Here is a 26,578-nt window from a genome sequence, read left to right as displayed (position 1 = left end):
GGGTAAACCACTGTTAGGGCACACGGCAGGGCTCAGAAGGGAAGGAGCGCCATTTGACTTTTTGAATGAAAAATCGTTAGTGGACACCATGTTGCGTTTGGAGAGCCCCTGTGTGCCTAAACATTGGAGCTCCCCCACATGTGACCCTATTTTGGAAACTAGACCTCCCATGGAACAAATCTAGATGTGCGGTGACCACTTTAAACCCCCCAAATGCTTCACAGACGTTTACAACGCAGAGCCGTGAAAATAAAAAATCATTTTTCTTTCCTCAAAAATGATGTTTTAGCAAGCAATTTTTATTTTTACAATGGTAACAAAAGAAATTAGACCCCAGTAGTTGTTGCCCAGTTTGTCCTGAGTACAATGATACCCCATATGTGGGGGTAAACCACTGGTTGGGCACACGTCGGGGCTCGGAAGTAGTGACTTTTGAAATGCAGACTTTGATGGAATGGTCTGCGGGCGTCACGTTGCGTTTGCAGAGCCCCTGATGTGTCTAAACAGTAGAAACTCCCCACAAGTGACCCCATTTTGGAAACTAGACCCCCCCAAGGAACTTATCTAGATGTGTGGTGAGAACTTTCAACCCCCAAGTGCTTCACAGAAGTTTATAACGCAGAGCCGTGAAAATAAAAAATAAGTTTTCTTTCCTCACAAATTATGTTTTAGCAAGCAATGTTTTATTTTTGCAAGGGTAAAAGGAGAAATTGGACCCCAATAGTTGTTGCCCAGTTTGTCCTGAGTACGCCGGTACCCCATATGTGGGGGTAAACCACTGTTTGGGCGCACGTCGGGGCTCGGAAGGGAGGGAGCACCATTTGACTTTTTGAATGCAAGATTGACTGGAATCAATGGTGGCGCCATGTTGCGTTTGGAGACCCCTGATGTGCCTAAACAGTGGAAACCCCTCAATTCTAACTCCAACACTAACCCCAACACACCTCTAACCCTAATCCCAAATGTAGCCATAACCCTAATCACAACCCTAACCCCAACACACCCGTAAACCCAATCACAACCCTAACCCCAACCCTAACCACAAGTTTAACCACAACACACCCCTAACCCTAGCCATAAGCCTAATCTTAACCCTATTTCCAACCCTAGCTTTAATTCCAACCCTAACCCTAAGGCTATGTGCCCATGTTGCGGATTCGTGTGAGATTTTTCCGCACGATTTTTGAAAAATCCGCAGGTAAAAAGGCAGTGTTTTACCTGCGGATTTACAGCGGATTTCCAGTGTTTTTTTGTGCGAATGTCACCTGCGGATTCCTATTGAGGAACAGGTGTAAAATGCTGCGAAATCCGCACAAAGAATTGACATGCTATGGAAAATACAACGCAGTGGTTTTTTCCACACCATGGGCACAGCGGATTTGGTTTTCCATAGGTTTACATGGTCCTGTAAACCTGATGGAAAACTGCTACGAATGAATACGCAGCGGTTTCATTTACTATTTTTTTTATTTTCATCACTGTGATAAAACTTATCAAAGTGATCAAAATATACCTGGAACGAATCTGCCGGTCGATTCGGCGGGCGCACTGCGCATGCGCCTGCCATTTTGGAAGATGGCGGCGCCAATGAAGGAGACGGACACCGAGAGGCTCGGTAAGTATGAGGGGTGGGGGGGGTGGGGGGTAGATCGGAGCATGGGGGGAGCGGGCAGGAGGACGGGGGAGCAGACAGGACGACGAAGGGGAGCGGAGCACAGGACGGAGAACTGGGGAGGAGATCGGTGGCGGGGGCAGATCAGTGCTTCCAGCCATGGCCGATGATACTGCAGCATCGGCCATGGCTGGATTGTAATATTTCACCAGTTTTCATAGGTGAAATATTACAAATTGCTTTGATTGGCAGTTTCACTTTCAACAGCCAATCAGAGCGATCGTAGCCACGGTTTGGTTTATATTTGAAGTACCACTCCCCCTGTCCCTGCAGATTGGGTGAAATTGGAGTTAACCCTTTCACCCAATCTGCAGGGACGCAATCCCTCCATGACGCCACATAGGCGTCACAGGTCGGATTGGCATAGACTTTCATGACGCCTACGTGGCGTCAAAGGTCGGGAAGGGATTAAGTAGCAATCCTACAAGTCAATAACAATCCTTGACACATGACTTCAGATAAACCGCTTTTATCACAGACCAAGACTTAAGACCTGGCCTGTCACTCTGCAGAAGCAGAAACCTTACCCCTTAAATTTCAATACAAGGCACTTAAGAAAATAAATGTTAATCCTATATATTCCTACCCAGAACTAGACAGTGCCCAGTTAAATGAGAAATAATGGTTTGTTTGCCTAACTGTCAACTTCAGGTCAACCAACTTTGTGCCAGATCAGAGATACCTTTTTGCTTAATCATATTTTGGCTCGGGTTTGTATGGAGAAAACAACTCCCATAGAGATACTAATGCCACTACCATAGAATATGCTGCAGATTTTATATAACACAGCAATGGGAGCAAGGCTGTGGACCATACAACACACTGCAGCACTAGAGGGAAAAATAGGTGTAAAACCCATTAACCACATCCTAACTGCTGTGCTGACCTAGTCTCTTTGGTGGGTAATATTCATTGATTGTCATTTGCACATGGTTAGCCATCTGCCAATCTAAGTGGCGTCCATTTTAAAAGAAAGGAGAGCAGAAAAATCAGCCACAACTACCGATAGACTAAAGGTGTCTGCAATAAGAGCCAGATTGTAGGACGCACAGAAAACCAGGACCAATTGAGAATTTTTGCAATCTGTAAAGTCGTTCAGATTAAAATCCGTCTCAAATTATTGAATTTTAACTAAAATGTGCATTCTTGAAAGGTGTATAACACAAACGTACTGAAAATTCAGATAATTTAAAAGGCACTATCAGCAGGATCAATCCTCTTGGGCCATCTATATAGGCATGTAGTTTACCGGTAGTTGAATCTGCGATTCGATGTCTTATAAGAAAAACAGATTTTTCAGTAATAAGTAAATAAGCTGTTAAGATCTGTGTGTCAAACACTGTTCTCCCTGAGAATCTGCTGCCAGAGCTTATTTTAAATCAAAAGGGGTATTACCAGTGTGAGACAAGAACATTTATTTCTTTGGAATACAGCATTGTATTGCAATTATCACAGCATTATTTTATTTACTATGACCTACATGCCCATATTGAAGGTTTAGGAGGGTTGATCCTACTGACAGCTTAACTTTAATACAACCAACATGCATGCAATTAACGCAACAGTTGGGCAAATGCAGAGCTTTTGGAAGAAGGCACTTTCTAGTTTTAACTACATATTTAAATTATTAATGTGGCTTCCATTTGTACCATCCATACACTTTGACTGAATGTGGCAATTTTGGAGAGACCCCTTTACCTCCCAATATGAAGAGCCAGTTATGCCTGGCAGAACTGATATGGAACTAAACATTTAAATAAACTTACATCAGGAACAACATCTTGATCAGAGAGAGTCAGCATATCTTGATTTTCATCCTTGAAACAAGAAAAAATGGGTTATTAAATTAGTTATCTAAAGGGAAATGAAAAATACATATTCCATGTATGGACCCAACAGCACAGAAACTACAAACATTTATTTCATTGATCTCATGTAACTTCGCACATCTTAAGTAGAGAATAAACCTTGGTCATGGTAATGCTGAACATACAGGTAAGGTCAAATACTGAAGCACTGGAATATAATTGATATGTTGAGATTCATACATTGGTGGTTGACAATATAAAATGCATCATAAGTTGGCTTTTACAATCAAATTTTACAGAGAAAACACTGTATATATCTGAGTTCAATGTAAGAACTCATCACACTAATAAACACTACAATGCATTGTCTGAGGCATACCATTCTACACTACTTAGCGAAAAGTGCAGAAACAGTAGCAGCCACTGTCTATTCAGTAAAAATTTTTGAAGAACTGACATCATACAAAATTGCAACACGTGTAATACAATTATGTATGCAAGTAAACCATCTCCACTGTGGTTAATCATGTTTACAGGCTGTACTAACTTCCTTTAAAGTCCATTCATAAGGCTGTGTGCACACACCCATGTGCTATCAGTTTTTGCCTCAGACAAGCACCCTTTGTTTCATTGATCCACACACATCCCAGTCTCAGGTCCACGAGACAATGCATGTATTTTTCTTTTCTGTCTTGTAGATCAGATTGTTAAAATTTAAGAGGATCTGAACAGATGAAACATGGAAGCCAGGCATTGTACTTCAGTGTTCCATCCTATCAGTAGACCATCTATATAGGCACTTCGGTCTTTAATCCAATGTCTTATTTCCCAGAAACTCACGTTGTTAATATGTTAATGAGCTGTTAAAAGGGGGTTTCACTACTAATTTCACCCCCTTTCATGTGTCTCAACGCTTTCCAAAAGTGCATTTTCTGATATACTCCTATTGCCAGCCCTGCTCCTGTAAGCTCATCTCTGTAGGGGATGTAGTCTCCTATTGGGATTCTGGCTCTGCTATGGAAGATCTGGGAACTAGAATCAGATGAACGGAGGTCAATCGTGTGCAGGAGAAACTGCCCTTAGAGCTCATTTTAACCACTGAGTGACCAAACTAAATGTTTCAAATCTGACATGTCATGTGGCAATAATGCTGGAATGTTTCAACATATCCCAGTTATTTTGAGACTCTTTTCGTGACATTTTATGTGAACGGTAAATTTAGGTCAATATGTTTTGCACTTACTTACAAATCTATCAGAAATTTCACAAATTATCTAAACACATTGAAATTTTAAATCTTTGAATGAATATCCCTTTAATCCAGAAATACCTCACAAAATAGTTAATATTTACCTTATGGCTACCTTACAACAGCACCATTTGTCAAAAGTCCATTTATTTTGATAGGATGTTAGAAGGTTCGAAAAATGTAACAGTAATGGTTTACTTTTTCAAGGAAATTTACAAAAGGTTTATTTTTTTAGGGACCTATTCAGCTTTGAAGTGACTTGGGTTGGGGGGGTAGGTTTCAAAATAAATCACAAGGATTTGTTTTAACCAAAACGTTGCCACGCCACAGGGCATTAAAGTCCTCTTTTTTACATCTTTGTGTGCAGTTTCCTTTTTGTTTATTGAGAGAATATATATTATACATACACTAATTTATATATATATATATATATATATATATATATATATATATATATATATATACACATATATATACATATATATACACATATACATTATATATACACATACATTATATATACACATACATTATATATACACATACATTATATATACACATACATTATATATACACATACATTATATATACACATACATTATATATACACATACATTATATATACACATACATTATATATATACACACATATATACATATACATTATATATATACATACACATACATTATATATATATATACATATACATTATATATATATATATATATATACAGGTCCTTCTCAAAAAATTAGCATATAGTGTTAAATTTCATTATTTACCATAATGTAATGATTACAATTAAACTTTCATATATTATAGATTCATTATCCACCAACTGAAATTTGTCAGGTCTTTTATTGTTTTAATACTGATGATTTTGGCATACAACTCCTGATAACCCAAAAAACCTGTCAATAAATTAGCATATTTCACCCATCCAATCAAATAAAAGTGTTTTTTAATAACAAACAAAAAAACCAACAAATAATAATGTTCAGTTATGCACTCAATACTTGGTCGGGAATCCTTTGGCAGAAATGACTGCTTCAATGCGGCGTGGCATGGAGGCAATCAGCCTGTGACACTGCTGAGATGTTATGGAGGCCCAGGATGCTTCAATAGCGGCCTTAAGCTCATCCAGAGTGTTGGGTCTTGCGTCTCTCAACTTTCTCTTCACAATATCCCACAGATTCTCTATAGGGTTCAGGTCAGGAGAGTTGGCAGGCCAATTGAGCACAGTAATACCATGGTCAGTAAACCATTTACCAGTGGTTTTGGCACTGTGAGCAGGTGCCAGGTCGTGCTGAAAAATGAAATCTTCATCTCCATAAAGCATTTCAGCCGATGGAAGCATGAAGTGCTCCAAAATCTCCTGATAGCTAGCTGCATTGACCCTGCCCTTGATGAAACACAGTGGACCAACACCAGCAGCTGACATGGCACCCCACACCATCACTGACTGTGGGTACTTGACACTGGACTTCAGGCATTTTGGCATTTCCTTCTCCCCAGTCTTCCTCCAGACTCTGGCACCTTGATTTCCGAATGACATGCAAAATTTGCTTTCATCAGAAAAAAGTACTTGGGACCACTTAGCAACAGTCCAGTGCTGCTTCTCTGTAGCTCAAAAGTGGCTTTACCTGGGGAATGCGGCACCTGTAGCCCATTTCCTGCACACGCCTGTGCACGGTGGCTCTGGATGTTTCCACACCAGACTCAGTCCACTGCTTCCTCAGGTTCCCCAAGGTCTGGAATCGGTCCTTCTCCACAATCTTCCTCAGGGTCCGGTCTCCTCTTCTCGTTGTACAGCGTTTTCTGCCACATTGTTTCCTTCCAACAGACTTACCATTGAGGTGCCTTGATACAGCACTCTGGGAACAGCCTATTTGTTGAGAAATTTATTTCTGGGTCTTACCCTCTTGCTTGAGGGTGTCAATGATGGCCTTCTTGACATCTGTCAGGTCGCTAGTCTTACCCATGATGGGGGTTTTGAGTAATGAACCAGGCAGGGAGTTTATAAAAGCCTCAGGTATCTTTTGCATGTGTTTAGAGTTAATTAGTTGATTCAGAAGATTAGGGTAATAGGTCGTTTAGAGAACCTTTTCTTGATATGCTAATTTATTGAGACAGGTTTTTTGGGTTATCAGGAGTTGTATGCCAAAATCATCAGTATTAAAACAATAAAAGACCTGACAAATTTCAGTTGGTGGATAATGAATCTATAATATATGAAAGTTTAATTGTAATCATTACATTATGGTAAATAATGAAATTTAACACTATATGCTAATTTTTTGAGAAGGACCTGTATATACACATACATATATATATACATATACATTACACACATATATATACAATATACATATATATACATATACAATATACATATATATATATACACACACATATACATATATACATATATATATATATATATATATATATATATATATATATATATATATATATATATATATATACACACACACACACATATATACATACATATATACATATATATATATATGTATATATGTATATATATGTATGTATATATGTGTGTGTGTGTGTGTGTGTGTGTATACACACACACACACACACACACACATACATACATATATATATATATACACATACATACATACATATATATATATATACACACATATACATATACATACACACACACAAACACAGTACAGACCAAAAGATTGGACACACCTCATTTAAAGATTTTTCTGTATTTTCATGACTATAAAAATTGTATATTCACACTGAAGGCATCAAAACTATGAATTAACACATGTGGAATTATATACTTAACAAAAAAGTGTGAAACTGAAAATATGTCTTATATTCTAGCAGGGTGGATTTGATTTAAATCTAACTGATTTAAATCACGATTTAAATCACTAGTCAGTAAGGCTTGATTTAAATCAGTGATTTAAATCAAAGTTTCTGCCTAACTGAATTTGACTCCGCAGAGGTCCCAGCCTCTTCTTCACGGCAAAAATGTTACAACATGAACAGAGTTGAGAAAAAGACCTTAATCCTATTGTTCTACAAACCTATGAATACAGAATCAACCCCTTCAGTGCCAAGTCCAAGAAGTTAGACAATATGTTTTTGATTGTTTGGAGTGGAATAGATCTGCACAACACAAGAAGAATGTGAATCTAAAGGTACCGTCACACTAAACGATATCGCTAGCGATCCGTGACGTTGCAGCGTCCTGGCTAGCGATATCGTTCAATTTGACACACAGCAGCGATCAGAATCCTGCTGTGATGTCGTTGGTCGCTGCAGAAAGTCCAGAACTATATTTCGTCGCTGGACTTCCTGCTGACATCGCTGAATCAGCGTGTGTGACGCCGATTCAGCGATGTCTTCGCTGGTAACCAGGGTAAACATCGGGTTACTAAGCGCAGGGCCGCGCTTAGTAACCCGATGTTTACCCTGGTTACCAGCGTAAAAGTAAAAAAAAACAAACAAACACTACATACTTACCTTCCGCTGTCTATCCCTCGGCGCTCTGCTTCTCTGCCCTGTGTAAGCACAGCTGCCGGAAAGCAGAGCGGTGACGTCACCGCTCTGCTTTCCGGCCGCTGTGCTCACAGTCAGTGCAGGAAAGCACAGCGCCGGGGACAGACAGCAGAAGGTAAGTATGTAGTTTGTTTTTTTTTACTTTTACGCTGGTAACCAGGGTAAACATCGGGTTACTAAGCGCGGCCCTGCGCTTAGTAACCCGATGTTTACCCTGGTTACCGGGGACCTCGGGATCGTTGGTCGCTGGAGAGCGGTCTGTGTGACAGCTCTCCAGCGACCAAACAGCGACGCTGCAGCGATCCGGATCGTTGTCAGTATCGCTGCAGCGTCGCTTAGTGTGACGGTACCTTACGTGTGAGGAGGAGGAAGGGCAAGCAGACAAGAAAATGAAAGTGAAACTTTGAGCACAATACTGCAGCATAGCCACAGACAGACAAGTCTGGATCTGTTTGTGTGTACGATCTGAGGTTTATTACATTCTTTCCTTATAATGGCAGCAGGCCGTAAAAGAGACCCAGTTTGGGAATATTTTAATGAAGCTCCTTTGTCTATCGGTAAGGCAGGCATGCGTGCAAAATGCAAACGATGCAACAAAGAGATGCAAGGCCTGGTGGCGCGAATGAGGCAACATCATGAGAAGTGCGGTGATGAAGATTTTGCAGTTTTGAGAACTGCGTAAGTAAAGCGAGCGTCTGTGATAATATAGGAGAGAAACTGCCCACTAATCCTACAGAAACCTCTGGAAGAGCATGGCATTGTGAATGTTACACATATACAGCCTTTATTCTACTGAGTTAAACAACTCGGCTTTATCTCATAATGGAAGAACCTTTGGATGGTAAAATATTTTCCTCAAAAAGCAGTTTATTGAAAAAAATCCGATTTTTAAAAAAAAAAAAAAAAAAAAACATTGATTTTTATCCACCCTGTATTCTAGGTTCTTCAAAGTAGCCACCTTTTGCTTTGATGACTGCTTTGAACACTCTTGGCATTCTCTTGAGGAGCTTCAAGAGGTAGTCACCGGGAATGGTTAACAGGTGTGCCCTGTCAGGTTTAATAAGTGGGATTTCTTGCCTTAGGCTATGTGCACACGTTGCGGAATAGGCTTAGGAATTTCTGGTGCGGATTCTGCCTCTCCTGGCAGAAAACGCACCTGCGGATTTGTCGCTTTTTGTGCGCGGTTCCGCAACATTTTTTGTGCGTTTTTGCTGCGGTTTTCTTGTGGATTTGCTGCTTTTTTTACCCCTGCGGTATTCTATAATGGAATGGGTACAAAAACGCTGCAGATTCACTAAAAAGTAGTGACATGCTACTTCTTTTAAACCGCAGCGGATTTTCCGCAAAGTGTACACAGCATTTTCTCATTGATTTACATTGTATTGTAAAACAATTGCACATAAGCAACATTGTGATATCTTAAGAGTAATCTGCTTCTTTGACAATTTATCATTATTAAAAATTCTCAATTCTTGGGCCCCTTTCACGCAGTTTTTTCGCTATCAGTCGCAATTCGTCGAATTTTGAAAAAAAACGGATCCAGCGACTAATGCCGCTGGGTCCGTTTTTTCTCATAGAGTTGTACTAGCGACGGATGGCCTCATGTGTCATCCGTTGTTCGCCACATCCGTCGAAAATGGTTAATCCGGCAGAAGGAGACGAACAAACTTTTTTTTTTTTCTCCGTTGCCGTCCGTCGTTTGTTAGAATGGAAGCCTAAGGGCGCCTAATCAGGCAAATGACGGATTTTGTTTTTTTTAACTGAGCATGCTCAGATTTTTTTTTAGGATCCTTTAGCCAGCCCCTCCAGTCAAATCCGTTGGAAAAAAAAAGACCAGCTGCATCAATTTTTCACAATCTGGGACGGATTCATCGATCCATGGATTGTGACTGACGGCAAAAACTGATGTGTGAAAGGGGCCTTAGGGACAAAGATCTTTGTACCGTGTTAGCCAGTAGACAAAAATATTTACGGTAGATTTGAGAGTGGTCAGTGGTTGATACATTTAATAGCTGTTAGAAATTAAAAAGGTGATAACCACTGAGGACTCTCATATACAAATATTTTTCTATTAGGTAATATCTGTATTCAGTGATGACAATCTCCATAATTGGGAAGTCTATTAGTAGCAGCTGCCATTTCTTCTCTCAGTAATGAGGGAGGTCCGTCTTCTCTGAATAGACTTTTACCTTATAAATCAATTCTTGCATAGAAAGTTTCATATTGTCATGTGTACTACTGATTTTTAAATAAATATAACAATTACACTTAAAAGATACAACTATCCCCTTCAGAGAGAAAGAGGATGAACTCTAGTACCACCTATTGTATATGGCAATCCTAAGAATCAATATTGACCTTTTAAAGAGCCTCCTTGCTGCATGACTTGTGATAAGCCAAACCAGGAACACTATTTGCAGACATGAATTTCAGACTGTTTGCGCTTTCTCAGTGCAAGACGCGAAAACTGAATTTGACTGGGCAACAGGATCTGGCAAGAATAAAGTTTCTCATTGTGGAAAGTACCAAGTCAGGGAAGAGACTTAGGCCATAGAATCATAGAATGTTAAGAGTTGGAAGGGACCTCCTGGGTCATTTGGTCCAACCCCCTGCTCAAAGCAGGATTCACCAAGTCACTCTAGACAGGTGTCTGTCCAGCCTCTGTTTGAAGACTTCCATTGAAGGAGAACTCACCACCTCTCGTGGCAGCCTGTTCCACTCATTGATCAACCTGTCAAAAAGTATTAATATCTCCTATTCAGTTTCATCCCATTGCTTCTAGTCTTTCCTTGTGCAAATAAGAATAAAGATGATCCTTCTAGAATGTGACAGCCCTTGAGATATTTGTAGAACCTTATTAAGTCTCCTCAGTCTTTTTTGCAAGCTAAACATTGCCAAATCCTGTTACCGTTCCTCATAGGACATGGTTTGCAGACCGGTCACCATTCTGGTCGCTCTTCTCTGAACTTGCTCCAGTTTGTTGATGTCTTTTTTAAAATGTGGTGCCCAAAGCGAGACTCAGTATTCCAGATGAGGTGTGACCAAAGGGGAGTAGAAGGCAATAATGACTTTGCTACTGTTAATACATCCCAGAATTGTATTTGCCTTATTTGCTGCTGCTTCACACTGTTGACTCATGTTCAGTCTGTTATCTATTCGTATACCCAAGTCTTTTTCACATGTGATGTTGCTTAGGCCTATTCCTCCCATTCTGTATATTCTATTTTCATTTTTATTGACCAGATGTAGTACTTTGCCTTTTTCCCTGTTAAAAAGCATTCTGCTAGTTGCTGCCCACTGCTCCAGTTTATTTATATCTTTTAGAATACTCTCTCTTTCTTAGCTTATATATCCCTCTTAGCTTTGTGTCATCAGCAAATTTAATTAGTGTACCCTCAATTTCTTTATCTAAATCATTGATAAAGATGTTGAACAATACAGGGCCCAGGACAGAACCCTGTGGTACCCCCACTTGAGACATTTTTCCAACTGGATGTGCAGCCACTTAAGACCGCTCTTTGGGTCCGATCACTAATGTTATGAATCCAGTTAACAGTTGCCTTGTCCATTCCATACTTAGTTGTTTTTTCAATAAGGATGGTGTGAGATACTTTGTCAAATGCTTTGCTGAAGTCAAGAGAAATTAAGTTAGTCTAACATGACTTATTAGTTACATGTAATCATGTATCCTACTCTGCACTGATGAGAGGCAAACAGCCCGGCACACATCTGTCTGCAAATGGAATTTTTTTGTTTTTATCTTGAGTCATGCGACAAGGTAATTTAAAGGGTCGATATTGACTATTTCTAAACAATTTATGGTTTTAACAAGGGGGTATGGCACGAATTTTTTTTTTTTTTTTTTTAGACTGCTCTGCATTATTACCCTGTTAGCAATCCCACACTTGTTTTTTTGTTTGTCTTTTTTGCTAGGTTAATAATCATCTTTCTTTTTATATAGCACTAACATATTCCGCAGCGCTTTACAGACATCATCGCTGTCCCCAATGGGGCTCACAATCTAAATTCACTGTCACTATGTCTTTGCAAAGTGGGAGGAAGCCAGAGTGCCAGGAGTAAACCCACGCGAACACAGGGAGAACATACAAACTCTTTGCAGATGTTGTCCTTGGTGGCATTTGAACTCAAGACTCCAGCTCTGCAAGGCTGCAGTGCTAACCACTGAGCCACCGTGTTGCCCAAGGTTCATTACGAGTTCATAGACACCAAACAAGTCTAGGCTCTCTTATTTAAGTGGTGGAAAAAAAATGCCAAAGTATGCTTTAAAAAAAAAAAAAAAAATGTGCCATTTTCCAAGACCCGTAGCGTCTCCATTTTTCGTGATCTCGGGTTGGGTGAGGGCTTATTTTTTTGCACGCTGAGCTGACGTTTTTAATAATGCCATTTTAGTGCAGATACAATCTTTTGATTGTTATTGCATTTTAATGCACTGTCACAGCGACCAAAAAAAATGGAATTCTGGCTTTTTTATATTTTTTCTTGCTTTGCTGTTTAGCGATCAGGTTATATATCGGGCGATTCTGAACGCAGCGATATCAAATATGTGTAGGTTCGATTTTTTTTTATTATTATTGTTTTATTTTGAATGGGGCAAACAGGGGGGAGTTTTGAACTTTTAGATATATATATATTTTTTTTTTTAATAAAATTTTTTCCATATTTTTAAAATCACTTTTTTCCCCCACTTTTGGCATGCTTCAATAGTCTCCATGAGAGGCTAGAACCTGCCATAACTTGATCAGCTCTGCAACATAAAGGCGATGCTCAGAACGCCTTTAACCCTTGTCAGGCTGCATAATTTTACAACCTTAACAGGCTGCATAGGTACAATTGAACCTTCACATATACCTCCACTGTGGGAAGACTTTACTTGGTTTCAGAAACTAAAGTTCATTCAGCTACAAATGTTATGCTGATATCTATTGTTCAGTGTTGTTACTGGTCACTTATGTTGCTGTCAATTAAGTTAATTCAAACTGGGAGTGGCTTCTACTTGTCTTCCTGCCTCCCTCCTCTCATTAGCCATTTTGCTGTTCATCTCATTGCTGTGAGCACACATTTCTAGGCTTGTGAAGTCTTCAATTTCTTGGAAACGAAGGTAGGAAAGTCTCACAGCATCTAACAGCCAGTTATACCTTTATTCTCATTATGTGGGGACAGAACAGTCAAATTGTCTTTCAGCCTGGACTTGGCTTACATATATTTTGTATGAAACTTATCACTATAGGTATAATTTTTATACGAAAAATGGATAATAATTAGTATCTACATATTGTTTTACGATGTTTTATTTATATTCAGCACAAAATACGAAGCCAAAATTCATCTAGCAAGTCATCATGAGTGATAGTAATGCTGGATCTAGTTTCCGCCATAATCCAAGAAAACGTGTTTGCAGGTTAGTATAATTTTGTGAAAAGCCAATAATGTAGTATTTCGGAAAATTATTTATTTTACATTTTTTCATATTTACAGATTTACGTCTGACGAAATAATGCGAATGCTAGAAGAATCTGATTCTGAGCATGAGGATGAACCATATGTTCCATCTGATGATGAAAACTATGTACCACAAGTGGATGTTACTGAAGAAGATTCAGACATTGAACAAGAAATGGTCATAGAGCATGAAAATGAATACGAATCAGACGAAAGTGTTGAGGATGATTCTGTGCCTCAAAGTGCAGGCGACATTTGGACTGCTAAGGATGAAACTCAATGGTGCAGTAATCCACTGCCAAATGCACAAACAAAATCTCGTAATGTCCTACGACAAAGAGGTGGCCCTGCAGCAATCAGCAACCTATATACAGCAAAAGAGCTATTCAAGTCCATCATGACTCCCGAGATGTGTGACATCATATTACGGGAAACGAATCGAAAGGCCAAGAGAGTTTGTGATGCTTACAACAACGAACTGGTACAACGTTTTCCTGATTCTTCCAAACGGCCACCACAAAAAACATTCAAGCAATTTACTGAAACTGAACTTCATGCATTTTTGGGCATACTGATTGCTGCTGGTGTGCACAGAGCCAACAAAGAGAATCTGGAGGAAATGTGGAATGTTGCTGCTCTGCCTCTTATACGTGCAGCCATGTCTCGTGACCGCTTCAAGATGATACTCAGATTTATCAGGTTTGACAACGAAAATACACGTGCAGAACGTGTGCAAACAGATAAAGCTGCACCAATACGGGACATCTGGACAATGCTGAACAGTAATCTGGAGAGAGCCTACAAGCCATATCATTGTATCACCGTCGACGAGCAATTATTTCCATTTAGAGGTCATACTAAATTTACCCAGTATATACCTTCAAAACCAGCTAAATATGGCATAAAGATTTTCTGGGCTTGTGACTCATCAAATGCCTACCCTTTACAAGGTCAGCTCTACACTGGGAAACCAACTGATGGTCCTCGACAAGTAAACATTGGAGAACGAACAGTATTGGACCTAGTGAGCTCGTATAAAGGCTCTGGAAGAAATGTCACCACCGATAACTTCTTTACAACCATGGAACTAGCTAAGGTATTGAACTCCTGGAACATGACACTAGTTGGTACAGTGAGAAAAAACAAAAGGTTCCTACCTAACAACATGCAGCCTGCCAAAGAAAGGCCTGTATACTCGACAAATTTTGCCTACAATCATGATGCAACAGTCTGTTCATATGTACCAAAGAAGAACAAATCAGTCGTGCTTCTATCATCTATGCACATGACGGGAGAAGTTGAAGAGACACTAGCAGCCAAGCCAGAGATAATAAAATACTACAACATAACAAAAGGTGGCGTTGATGTTATGGATAAAATGTTGGGAGAGTACACTGTGAAACGACGAACATCACGTTGGACTTTGGCATTTTTCTACAATATGATTGATGTCAGTGGGTTAGCATCCTACATCATCTACAGAGAACACAATCCAAGCTTCAGGGCAAAGGATCAACGAAGAAAGTTCCTGAAAGATCTCGCAAATCAGCTGTGTATGATTGCAATTGAAGATCGTAGTACAAACAAAATGATAATGAGAAACCATTTTCTTCGAGGTGCAGTAGAAATGGTGCTTGGACGATGCATTGTGGTAGCATCGCAGCCAGCAGCTGGCCCCAAAATACCTCATGGTAGTCGTGGACCCTCCCCTGTTGTTGGTAGTTGCTATGTCTGCAGAGACCTGAGGCGAAAACAACGCAAGACTAGAAAGTCTTGTGTGGTTTGTGTGAAACCCATTTGCGATGAACACTCTGTAGCAAAGCCAACATGCATTACTTGCAAAGAAAATCAATAAAAAAAAGTTTCTTACATTTTCTTTTATAATGTAAATGAACAGTTTTTTACTTGTTTATAATAGTTAAATAGCATTATCATTAAAAAAAAAATTATGCTTTTTCCCTTGCATTATCTTCATTCAAAATATATGAGGTACATTTGTACCTATGCAGCTTGTTATGGATGCAAAAAGATCTCGACCCCTTATCTCGGAAGCGGGTGGAGATATTTTATTGAAATTTGGCCAATATATTCTGGACCAAAAATGTAGAGATGTCACGAAATTTCAGCCCTCTACGTCTTTTCAAAAAAAAAGTTATTGCAATTTTAAAACGGAATAGTTACAATTGTACCTATTCAGCCGGATAAGGGTTAAGTAGCCAAATTACTGCATTGCTATAGTAATCCAACATCAATAACCATAGAGGTGGTTGTCATGCGGACGCACAGCTGACTGCCAATCACGTGACGGGGGTCAGTGGTTCGCTTATTTCTGGCCCGTGTGTGGAAACACATGTTAAATGCCGCTGTCAGAGTTTGACAGCGGCATTTAACTAGCGTTTCCACCCACGCCTATTGTGGGCACATGTCAGCAGTTGAAAACGCCGGAGCCCACTTGAAAGCAGGAATTCTGACGTCAGACGTACTATCCCATCCGATGTCAGAAATGGGTTTTTTCTTCTGGTTAAAAACACAAATGTATCTACATGCAGTAAACACCCTAGATTACCTCATGAATCTTTAGTAATTAGTAGACCTGATTAGCAGGAACACCAGTCGCAGCATAACTGTCAAGGTGGATTGCATGGGAGCATTAAGGTCAGCGACTGGCTGAAGGGATTACAAGACTACATCAATACAATGCTGCAAAAGCATGCAGACTAGCAGGGAGCACTGGAGCAATAAGGGCTAATTTAGGGTTGCATCGTTAATTTGAAATTATATGTGGATTAAAATTAATACGGAAATTTTGAGCCCACCGCTACATCATAGGGTCATTTCGCAAGGCATTACTGGGAACGGGAGCATCGCGAGTGTCACGAGCATCAGGAAGGCTGCGAGGGACGCCGGAAGGTGAGACTATCAAGATTTTTTTAAACATGGGTTGTGTTGTATATGCGTTTTCCCAGCGGAAAACCACTGCGAAGACGCATACATAACAGGTGCACATAGCCTCGCCGGGTCTGTCAAAAAAAAAAAAAAAAAAAAAAAAAAAAAAAAAAAAACAGACCCAGTGCACCCTTTTTTACAATCTGCACAGGATCCGTCTTTTCAACAATTTGACGGATCCTGTGCAGATTGTAAAAAAAAAAACGGAAGTGTGAAAGAGGCCTAACTGGTTGCCTTCTAGAGGCCATGTGTTTTAGGTAGCACGTTTGAAAGGCATACATCTTTTAAAAAGGACCTTTCACCAGTTTGGGCATGGTCAACTGGCCAAAACATAGGATGGTGGCTGCAGCGCTGAATAAAATGTAGTTTGTTATTTTTTAATTACTCTGCTGCAGAGATAATTAGGTGTAAACGTTTAGGTTTAAGAAGATCCTGCTAAATATTTTACTCAAACAAGGTATTAACCCCTTTACCCCCAAGGGTGATTTGCACGTTAATGACCAGGCCAATTTTTACAATTCTGACCACTGTCCCTTTATGAGGTTATAACTCTGGAACACTTCAACGGATCCTAGTGATTCTGACAATGTTTTCTCGTGACATATTGTACTTCATGATAGTGGTAAAATTTATTTGATATTACCTGCGTTTATTTGTATAAAAAAAACGGAAATTTGGCGAAAATTTCACAATTTTCCAACTTTGAATTTTTATGCAATTAAATCACAGAGATGTCACGCAAAATACTTAATAAGTAACCTTTCCCACATGTCTACTTTATATCAGCACAATTTTGGAACCAAAATTTTTTTTTGTTAGGGAGTTATAAGGGTTAAAAGTTGACGAGCAATTTCTCATTTTTACACCATTATTTTTTTGGGGGACCATATCTCATAGATTAACAGTTTCAAACACTCAAAGAGTGTTCAAACAAGTCAAACGTATACAGTAAACAGAGCTGTTCAACTTGGGAGGGTGCTGTGTCCCCCAATGAAGGCTCCGAGAAACAGATTTTACGGTAAGCAACCAAAAATCCTGTTTTCTCTATCGCCTTTCATTGAGGGACACAGGAACCATGGGACGTCCCAAAGCAGTCCCTGGGGTGGGAAAAACAGACTTCCATCAGGTCCGAGGACTCACCACTGCCGCCTGCAGGATCCTTCTGCCCAGGCTGGAGTCCGCCGTAGTTCGGCGCAACGTGTGGATGTAAGACCAGGTTGCCGCTTTGCAAAGCCGTCGGCGAAAGCCCCGTGACGTACCGCACTGGAAGCGCCGACTGCCCGGGTAGAGTGAGCCTTTATCTCAGGAGGGGGCACTCTTGTTCTTGACCCATTAAGCTTCCAAAATTGCCGTTCTGATAGAGCGAGCAATAGTCGCCTTGGAAGCCAGCAGGCCTCTACGCACGCCATCAGGGAAAGCGAAAAGAGAATCCATCTCTCGGAAAGCGGCCGTGCTAGCCAGGGAGATCCTCACTGCCCTGACGAGGCCCAGCCTGTTCAACGATCGCTCCAGAGGATGAGTCGGAGCTGGACAAAAGGAAAGGTAGAACGATGTCCTCGTTGAGGTGGAAAGATGAAAACCACCTCGAAAAAAAGGAAGGAAGGCGGAGGCCTGGGACCACCTTGTCCTGGTGGAAAATCAAGAAAGGAGGTCGGCAAGAAATGGCCGCCAACTCAAAAACGCAGCAGATCGAAGAGATGGACCTGAGAAAAGCCACCTTCCGAGATAGAACTGACCGGGAAAACTCCCTGAAAGGCTCAAAGGGGGGAACCCCTAAGAACAACCAACACAACCTTTAAATTCCCATGAATCCAGAGGCCCTGTACGGAGGGACCGCGTGGGCTAATCCTTGAAGGAAGGTCTTAACCTGTGGCTGAGAAGATAACGTCTTCTTAAAGGGAAGAAGAGCGCAGGAACCTGGCCTTTTAGGGAACTGAGAGCGAAGCCCGAATCCAGTCCTGCCTGAAGGAAAACCAAATGGTAGGCAGGGAAAAAGGACATAGGTGAAAAGCGGTTGGACTCGCATCAACGAAAGTAAGCCTTCCAGGTACGATAGTAGATACTGGAAGAAGATGAAGGCTTCCCAGCCTGAATTATAGAGTGACTCATCTGGGCCGAAAGGCCGGACGCTCTTAGAACTGTGGAGTCCACAGCCACGCCGTTAAACTGAGCGACCGATAATTCGGGTGGCAGATCGGACCCCGAGACAGCAGATCGGGTCCGTTGGGAAGGCACCCGGGGTGTCCGCGAGAAGATTGACGATGTCTGCAAACCAAGACCTCCTGGGCCAATCCGGGACGATCAGAATGACCGGCACCCATCCAGCCTTGATCTTTTTCGACAGCTTGGAAAGCAAGGGAAGGCGTGGGAACCGATAGGGGAGCACAAACTGCGACCAAGGAATGGCCAGAGTGTCAACACCACTGTGAGAGGATCACGGGACCCTGGGCCGACCCGAGGGGCCTTCCTGTTCAATCGGGACGCCATGAGGTCCACCTCTGGAGTCCCCCATGGAAGAGCAATCCAATAGGAAACCTCCTGAAGTACCATTCCCCTGTCGCAAGGCCCTCACCAGGCCGAGCTCACCAGGACCGTTGCCTCTGTCCAAAGGAGGATCCTGGAATCTCGGCCGAGGCCAGAGAACGCCAAGTCCACCCCTGGTGGTAGACATATGCCACTGCTGTGTCATTGTCTGTCTGGATTCGAATTGGCAGGCTGCTGAGAATCCTTACCCAGTGAAGGAAAGACAGAAAGATGATCCGGAACTCGAGGACATTGATCGGCACAGAGGACTCCTGCGCCGACAACAACCCTGAAAGAACAGGAGACAAAGCCCCGCGCCTCCGCCGAGCGGGCTGGCGTCCGTCGTCACCACCTGCCAGGGAAATGGAAGGATATGCTGTGAAGGATCTACTCTAGGATAAGAGAAGTGACCTCGGCCACCAGTCGAGGAACCGTTTGACCCAGGAGAAAGCCGGATCGGACGATGCAGGGAGAAGACAGACCTGTCCCCTGTGATAGAATAGCCTGCTGAAGAAGTCTTGAATGAAACGGGCGAAGGGAAAATTGCTTCCGATGTTGCAACTAACCTTCTTAGGGCCTTTAAGGCCCATCGGAAAGGAGGAGAGCCGAAAACCCTGGAGCAAGCGAACTTCCTGACAAAGGAGGGATATCCTGTCTTCGGGAAGGAAGACTCTGGTCCGACAAGTGTCGAAGAACATGCCCGAAGATGCGAGGCGCTTAACTAGACGGAACTTCTTCCAGTTGACGAGCCACCCGCAACGGCTAGAATGTCGGGAAAGATGGCTAGACTTTCGGGAGCCTGAAACCGAAATTCCTGAGCCTCCATGGAAGCGATTACTGAACGAGGTAATATCCTGAAGTGTCTCAGACGAAACTTCCTGTTCAGCAAATTGAGATCCAGACTGAGACGAACCTTGTCGTCCTCTGTCAGTAGAAAAAGATTCGAAGAGAAGCCTGTGAACTGTTGGACCGTTCCTGTTCTGGGACGGGAACTATTACCCCGGATTTAAGGAGGGAAACAATGGCTGTAAAGAAACCCGGGACCAGAGCGGGGTCTCTTGGAGGTTGGGATTCGAAGAAAACGATCCCAGGACCGTGAAATGAAGATTTTGTATCTAGAGGATACAAGTGCCCTGGCCCATGCGTCCTCTACTGAGGAGACCCAGACGTCCCTGAGGAACAGGAGACGGTTGCCCAGCCTGAGAAACGGGCTGGGGTCTAGTCATGGGTCATGCCTAGGTGGAATTTCCAGTCCAGGACCTGGAGAATCCACCTTAGGAGTAGCGGGCACGCCAGGAAAGAGTGAGTCGAAGAATACCTTCTCTTAACGTGCCTGTGGCCTCTGTTGCGAAGAGGAATCTGATGCCACGAAACTACGAAAAAGGTCGAAAAGACCGAAGTAGCCGCCTAAGGGGAAGTAGGCGAGGTCTGGAGAAGGGGACTGGTGCTACCAGTGGCGTTTTTAATAATTTGGTCCAGCTTGGAACCGAAAGGACGTGAACCTTGAAAAGGCAGGCTCGTAAGTGACTTCTTTGATGACTCTAGAGCCAAACAGTGCGACGGCTGGCAACAACATTACTGGGCGCCTGTGCGGCAGAAGACGCGATGTCCAGGGAAAAAATTATTCCCCAGCGTGAGGAATCTGGGTGGCAAGTTCCGCCAGCCGGCCTGATGGAGCTCCAGCTTGAATGCCCCAACGGAGTTGTTTAGCCCCTCGGATACAGACTTCGAAACCCAAGAGGAAGCCAAAGCCGGGCATTGGGATGATGCAGCAGTTTCGAAAGCCGACTTCACGAAGGATTCCATGATCCTATCGATGGAATCTTTCAGAGTCGCCCCACCGGACAGCGTAAGGACTGTGTTGGTGGCAAGTCTAGCAGCCGACGGATCCACAGGGGGAGAGGTCGTTCTCTAACGCCTCTCATTCCGGTTGGCAATGAGATCCGGAGGAAAGAGATATGAGACTCCAAGACGCTTGTCTCTTTGAGAACGTCTGGTCGAATTCGCTCTTTCTCTGGCCAGACGCTCCTCGAATTCAGGATGAGGAGCAAATACCTTAGGAGATAGTTTAGACCGTCTAAACGAAACCGCCTGATCTGCGGGTTTCGTAGAGGAATCTTTGATGCCACAGGTCTGATTGGTCGCTCCAATGAGGCTTTGAACCATATCCCTCATGTTAGCGATTTGGTTCGAATCCGGCCCCAAATTATATTCTGAAGGCGCATCAGAGAAAGCCTTGCCTGACTCCGGGGGGAAAGACCAGGGGGAAGTCGACCACAGAGAAGGACCGTGGGGCGAAACGGACCGAGAAGAGAACTCAGACCGGCGTTCCTGTCTGGATCTTTCGCGGCCTGTATTAGAAGACTCGGACGGAGCTTCTTGTGACCCGCTGGCTACTACGGAAGTCTGCAGGGGCAACCGATCAGGCACGGACACAAGGGTCTGGGACACCCGTGTGAGATCCGCTACTGATAGAGACAGAGTGGGCGGTGAGCATAATGTGGGTTGCTGCAGGCCTGCCTGAGAAAAGGTAGGATGCCGGAAGCGACCTCCCTTAAAATTAGACCGAACGGGTCCGAGGAAAAAAACAGAAGGGGAGAGTATCAGTCTGCGGTGCAGAACTACTCACGGCAGACGCTGTGGTGGGCATAAGGCGAAGACGCAAAGTGTTAGACTAAGGCAGAAGAGAACCCCTGAAGAAGCCAGAAGGTTAGGGGACAGGAAAGCAGAGGAGAGTGTCAGTCTGCAGCAGAGCTACTCACGACAGGTGATGGTTGGAAAGCTGCACTTCATGATGTCGATGGTCCTTAACGCAGGGGTGCAGGCAGACAGAGCAGACTTCTGGGACACTCTTCTGTCCGAGACCGGCTGCAATGCTTAGCCACAAGGGATGAGAACGCCAGGCTATGCGCTTTGAGGAGCCAGCGCAAGGCGGTCCTGATGCCGAAAAAAACACTTCAGGGGCGCAGGAAAAAGTGGGTGGGGCTAACCGCCAGGCCAGGAGCACCAAGATGGCGCCGGGGGGGGCGGAGCTCGTCGATGAAAGCCGGGCGGGAGAAAAGCCCGCCTGAGGTAAAGGAAGTGAGGAGACAGCACCGGAAGTAGGCCCCAGAAGAAGCCGGGGCCTAAATTTGGGGCCGGCGGCCGCCGGGGAGGGACGCGGTCGTCGGGAAAAACGGTGCGGTGACCTTGCAAAAACAGGCGCAGCGCGGCCGCAGGAGAAAGCGGCGCGGTTGTTTGCAAGGCCGCCGCAGCGGGAGAGAAAGTGCGGCCACAAGAAAGCGGCGCGGCTGCCTGCCACACTGATAGAAAATAAGTGCGGCTGCAGGAGGAAGCCGGTGCGGCTGCCAGAAAGGGGGCAGCGCCGGGGGAGGAAACGGCACGGCTGGCTGCGGCGCCGCATCAGAACACAGTGCGGCAGGGAAAAAGGCAGCGTGGTTACCTATAAGCCAGGCTCAGAGATGCGGCCACCAAAGTAGCACGGCTGCCACGCGTGGGGCCAATAAGGCGCCAACCAGGCCAAGGCAGCCTGGGGAAAAACTGCGCAGCACTGAACTAGGACTGCTCCAGTGACCACCCCGGATTAGTGGAGGCTCTCAGGCGGAACAGCATGGGGGGGGGGAGGGGGGGAAGGGGGTATGTGGAATACTCACCTAAAATATCCCACGCCGTTCTGACTAACCTCAATCCGGGGGAGATATCAGACGTCCAGGGAGCTGATGGACGCCCTCGTCTCCTCCAACCGACAGGCTCTGGTGGGCGAGTGGGTGGGGGACGGAGCCAGTACCGGACTTCTGAGCACGCTTGTGTGCTAGGATCTTGGTCCTGGGGAAGGATCTATGAGGATACGGGGTGGCAGCACTAGCCGTACTCATAGTCCGTATTGTGGGGCTACAGGTGTGACTGCTCACCCTGTATCCCTTACGGAAAACCTGAAAAGAAACGACGCACATTGAGGTAGATAAGGGTCTAATGAAAGACCCGTGTCCACCTCCTACTGACACCAAGCTAAACTGAATATCCTACTTCCTGTCGGTAGGGTGTACACTGCAGAGGAGGAGCTAACTTTTTTATTTGCATAGTGTCAGCCTCCTAGTGGCAGCAGCATACACCCATGGTTCCTGTGTCCCCCAATGAAAGGCGATAGAGAAATTTACTTCAGCTCCAATATGTTTTATTTTCCCCAAGGGTAACAGAAGAAAATGGACCCCAAAAGTTGTTGTACAATTTGTCCTGAGTACACCGATACCCCATATGTGGGGGTAAATCCCTGTTTGGGCGCATGGCAGAGCTCGGAAGCGAAGGAGCGCCATTTGAATTTTCAATGCAAAATTGACAGAAATGGAGATGGGACGCCATGTCGCATTTGGAGAGCCCCTGATGTGCCTAAACAGTGGAAACCCCCCCAATTATAACTGAAACCCCAATCCAAACACCTCTAACCCTAATCCCAACCTTATTCCCAAATGTTAATGTTATCCAAACCCTAACCCTAAATGTAGCCTTAACGCTAGCCCCAACCCTAGCCCTAACCCTAACGGGAAAATGGAAATACATTTTTTTTTTATTTTTCCCTAACTAATGGGGTGATGAAGGGGGGGGTTTGATTTACTTTTATAGCGGGTTTTTTAGCGGATTTTTATGATTGGCAGCCGTCACACACTGAAAGACGCTTTTTATTGCAAAAAATATTTTTTGCGTTACCACATTTTGAGAGCTATAATTTTTACCTATTTGAGTCCACAGAGTCATGTGAGGTCTTGTTTTTTGCGGGACGAGTTGACGTTTTCATTGGTAACATGTTCGGGCACGTGAGATTTTTTTTATCGCTTTTTATTCCGATTTTTGTGAGGCAGAATGACCAAAAACGAGCTATTCATGAATTTCTTTTGAGGGAGGCGTTTATACCATTCCGCATTTGGTAAAATTGATAAAGCAGTTTTATTCTTCGGGTCAGTACGATTACAGCGATACCCCATTTATATCATTTTTTTTAATGTTTTGGCGCTTTTATACGATAGAAAAAATAATTATTTTGGCATCGCTTTATTCTCAGGACTATAACTTTTTTATTTTTTGCTGATGATGCTGTATGGCGGCTCGTTTTTTGCGGGACAAGATGACGTTTTCAGCGGTACCATGGTTATTTTTATCTGTCTTTTTGATCGCATTATTCCACTTTTTGTTTGTATGATAAAGCGTTGTTTTTTGCCTCTTTCTTAAGGTGTTTACTGAAGGGGTTAACTAGTGGGACAGTTTTATAGGTTGGGTCGTTACGGACGCAACGATACTAAACGTGTGTACTTTTGTTTGTTTTTTTTATTTAGATAAAGAAGTATATATGGGAATAATATATATTTTTTCTTTATTTAGGAATATTTTTTTTTTCTTTACACATGTGGAAATTTTTTTTTTTTTTGTTTAAGTTTTTTACTTTGTGCGCACGGGGTGGGGGGCTGGGAGACATCACAGATCGCTTATTTGACAGTTAGCGCAGGCACTTGGTAGCCACCTCCCTCCCTGCAGGACCCGGATGCCGCGGCCATTTTGGATCCGGGCCTGCTGCAGGGAGGAGAGGTAAGAGACCCTCGCAGCAACGCTATCACATCGCGTTGCTCCGGGGGTCTCAGTGAAGCCCGCAGGGAGCCCCCTCCCTGCGCGATGCTTCCCTATACGGCCGGCACACCGCGATCATGTTTGATCACGGTGTGCCAGGGGTTAATGTGCCGGGGGCGGTCCGTGACCGCTGATGGCACATAGTGCCGGATGTCAGCTGCGATAGGCAGCTGACACCCGGCCACGCTCACGGGGGAGCGCGGCCGATCGCGCTGGATGTACTATTCCATCCTTGGGCATTAGAGCCCACCCCACAAGGACGGAATAGTACGTCCAATGTCAGAAAGGGGTTAAATTAAATTTAGCAGCGTTTATCTCCCATTCTTACACCATCCTTTATTGAAATATATTATGTAAGCAGTCTGTCAGTGAATAAAGCTCATGCACTACTCTGATTAAATGGTAGATATTTAGCACACTGGAGGTACACTAGCAAAAAAGCACCATGATGCAAATACATTTCCTGTAAAAATTCTATTCAGTTAAAATGGATTTAAATAATTTGTAGAATTTCATTAGTATCAAACTTTTAAAGTCACTTTAAATGAAAGTATGAAATTATTCCAATTAAAAGATCAACGACGCATGTAGAAGCAGAGCACAATAAGTGAAAGCAGGAGCCACAGAGCCAATCCCAGCAGAAGAGAGTTAATCCTTCCATCTCCTGATAGGAGCAGGTAATAAGGAAGGCCCATCAGAGTCCAACAGCTAATCTGAAAACCAATTTGCAGCTAATACAAAATTCTACATTGTGATTGGAAGGTAACCACTCGTCATACTTGGTTTTGAGGTTCTTGCTCAGTTTCCCAGTCTGGATGCGTATCAGTGTTCTGCTTGTCTTCGGTAGGTAGCACAGAGTCATCCTTCACACTTTGTTCTTTTTCCTCAGAATCCTTTTCTTCATCATTAGCATCTTGATCACTTAAATCTTGAGATTCCAGCTCAAAATCCTTTTTTGAAAAAGGCAAACAATATGAATCTTGTAATGCTCCAAGACAGGAACGCCCATTCAGTGAATGGGTATGCAATCTGTTTGCCAGCGTATATGGTTTGTATCCTATGGAAAGGCTCACTTGGCAGATACAGAGGTATAATTTACAGTAAGTGCACCATACCATTTTAGCCAGTAACACAGCTGGAATAAGGAGGGACACTACCATCTTTATCGTGGCTGCATCAGTTAGGAGCCCCTGGTCTACTTAGACAGTGATCTAGCCATTGTACCCCTGACCATTAGCTCTGTACGGTCAAGATTAGGAGAATCTCTGCAACACCACACTACGTATTTGAGTCAAGTTTTAAAAGGATTTATCAGGCAATAAACTGATGATTTTCCTTATAAATTCAAATAACAGTCTTAAGCAGTCATGCTATTAACTTCATTAAAGGGATAATCTTTAGTCTTGGATTTCAAGAAGCAACGTCATCAGTGTATTCTATGTGAATTTAGCTTTCGTCCAACTTCACCAATGAATTAAATACGTATTAACAAGTCCTCCCATACAAACCAGTATCTTGCAGATGTGTGCAAGGAAAACGGGCACACAATGTCCTCCAACGCTGAGAAACACTCGCCTCTGAATGAGAATGCTGAAGTGTTTGTATTATACAGTGGGTACGGAAAGAATTCAGACCCCTTTACATTTTTCACTCGGATTCATGGCAGCTATTTGGAAAATTCAAAAAAAGTTCATTTTTTTCCACATTAATGTACACTCTGCACTGGATCTTGACTGAACCCCCCCCCCCCCCCCCC

At 43.1% G+C, this 26,578-nt stretch overlaps 1 protein-coding gene across 14 annotated transcripts in view; it reads right to left on the bottom strand.

Moving 5' to 3' along the window:
* The window catches only part of SLTM (SAFB like transcription modulator), a 127,705-nt gene that overhangs the window by 42,897 nt on the left and 58,230 nt on the right, over positions 1-26,578 (bottom strand). For 8 of the 14 annotated variants that reach the window (XM_069765911.1, XM_069765907.1, XM_069765905.1 and 5 more), the window contains exon 4: positions 3,439-3,489. In XM_069765911.1, coding sequence (XP_069622012.1) covers positions 3,439-3,489 — 51 coding nt within the window. Of the gene's footprint in view, positions 1-3,438; positions 3,490-25,601; positions 25,773-26,578 lie in introns of all 14 variants that reach the window. The other 6 variants (XM_069765900.1, XM_069765903.1, XM_069765902.1 and 3 more) reach the window with 1 other exon arrangement.

This window comes from Ranitomeya imitator, chromosome 4 (assembly GCF_032444005.1).
Source record: "Ranitomeya imitator isolate aRanImi1 chromosome 4, aRanImi1.pri, whole genome shotgun sequence".
In the NCBI taxonomy this organism is placed as follows: domain Eukaryota; kingdom Metazoa; phylum Chordata; class Amphibia; order Anura; family Dendrobatidae; genus Ranitomeya; species Ranitomeya imitator.
This window is presented reverse-complemented; position numbering and strand designations above follow the sequence as displayed.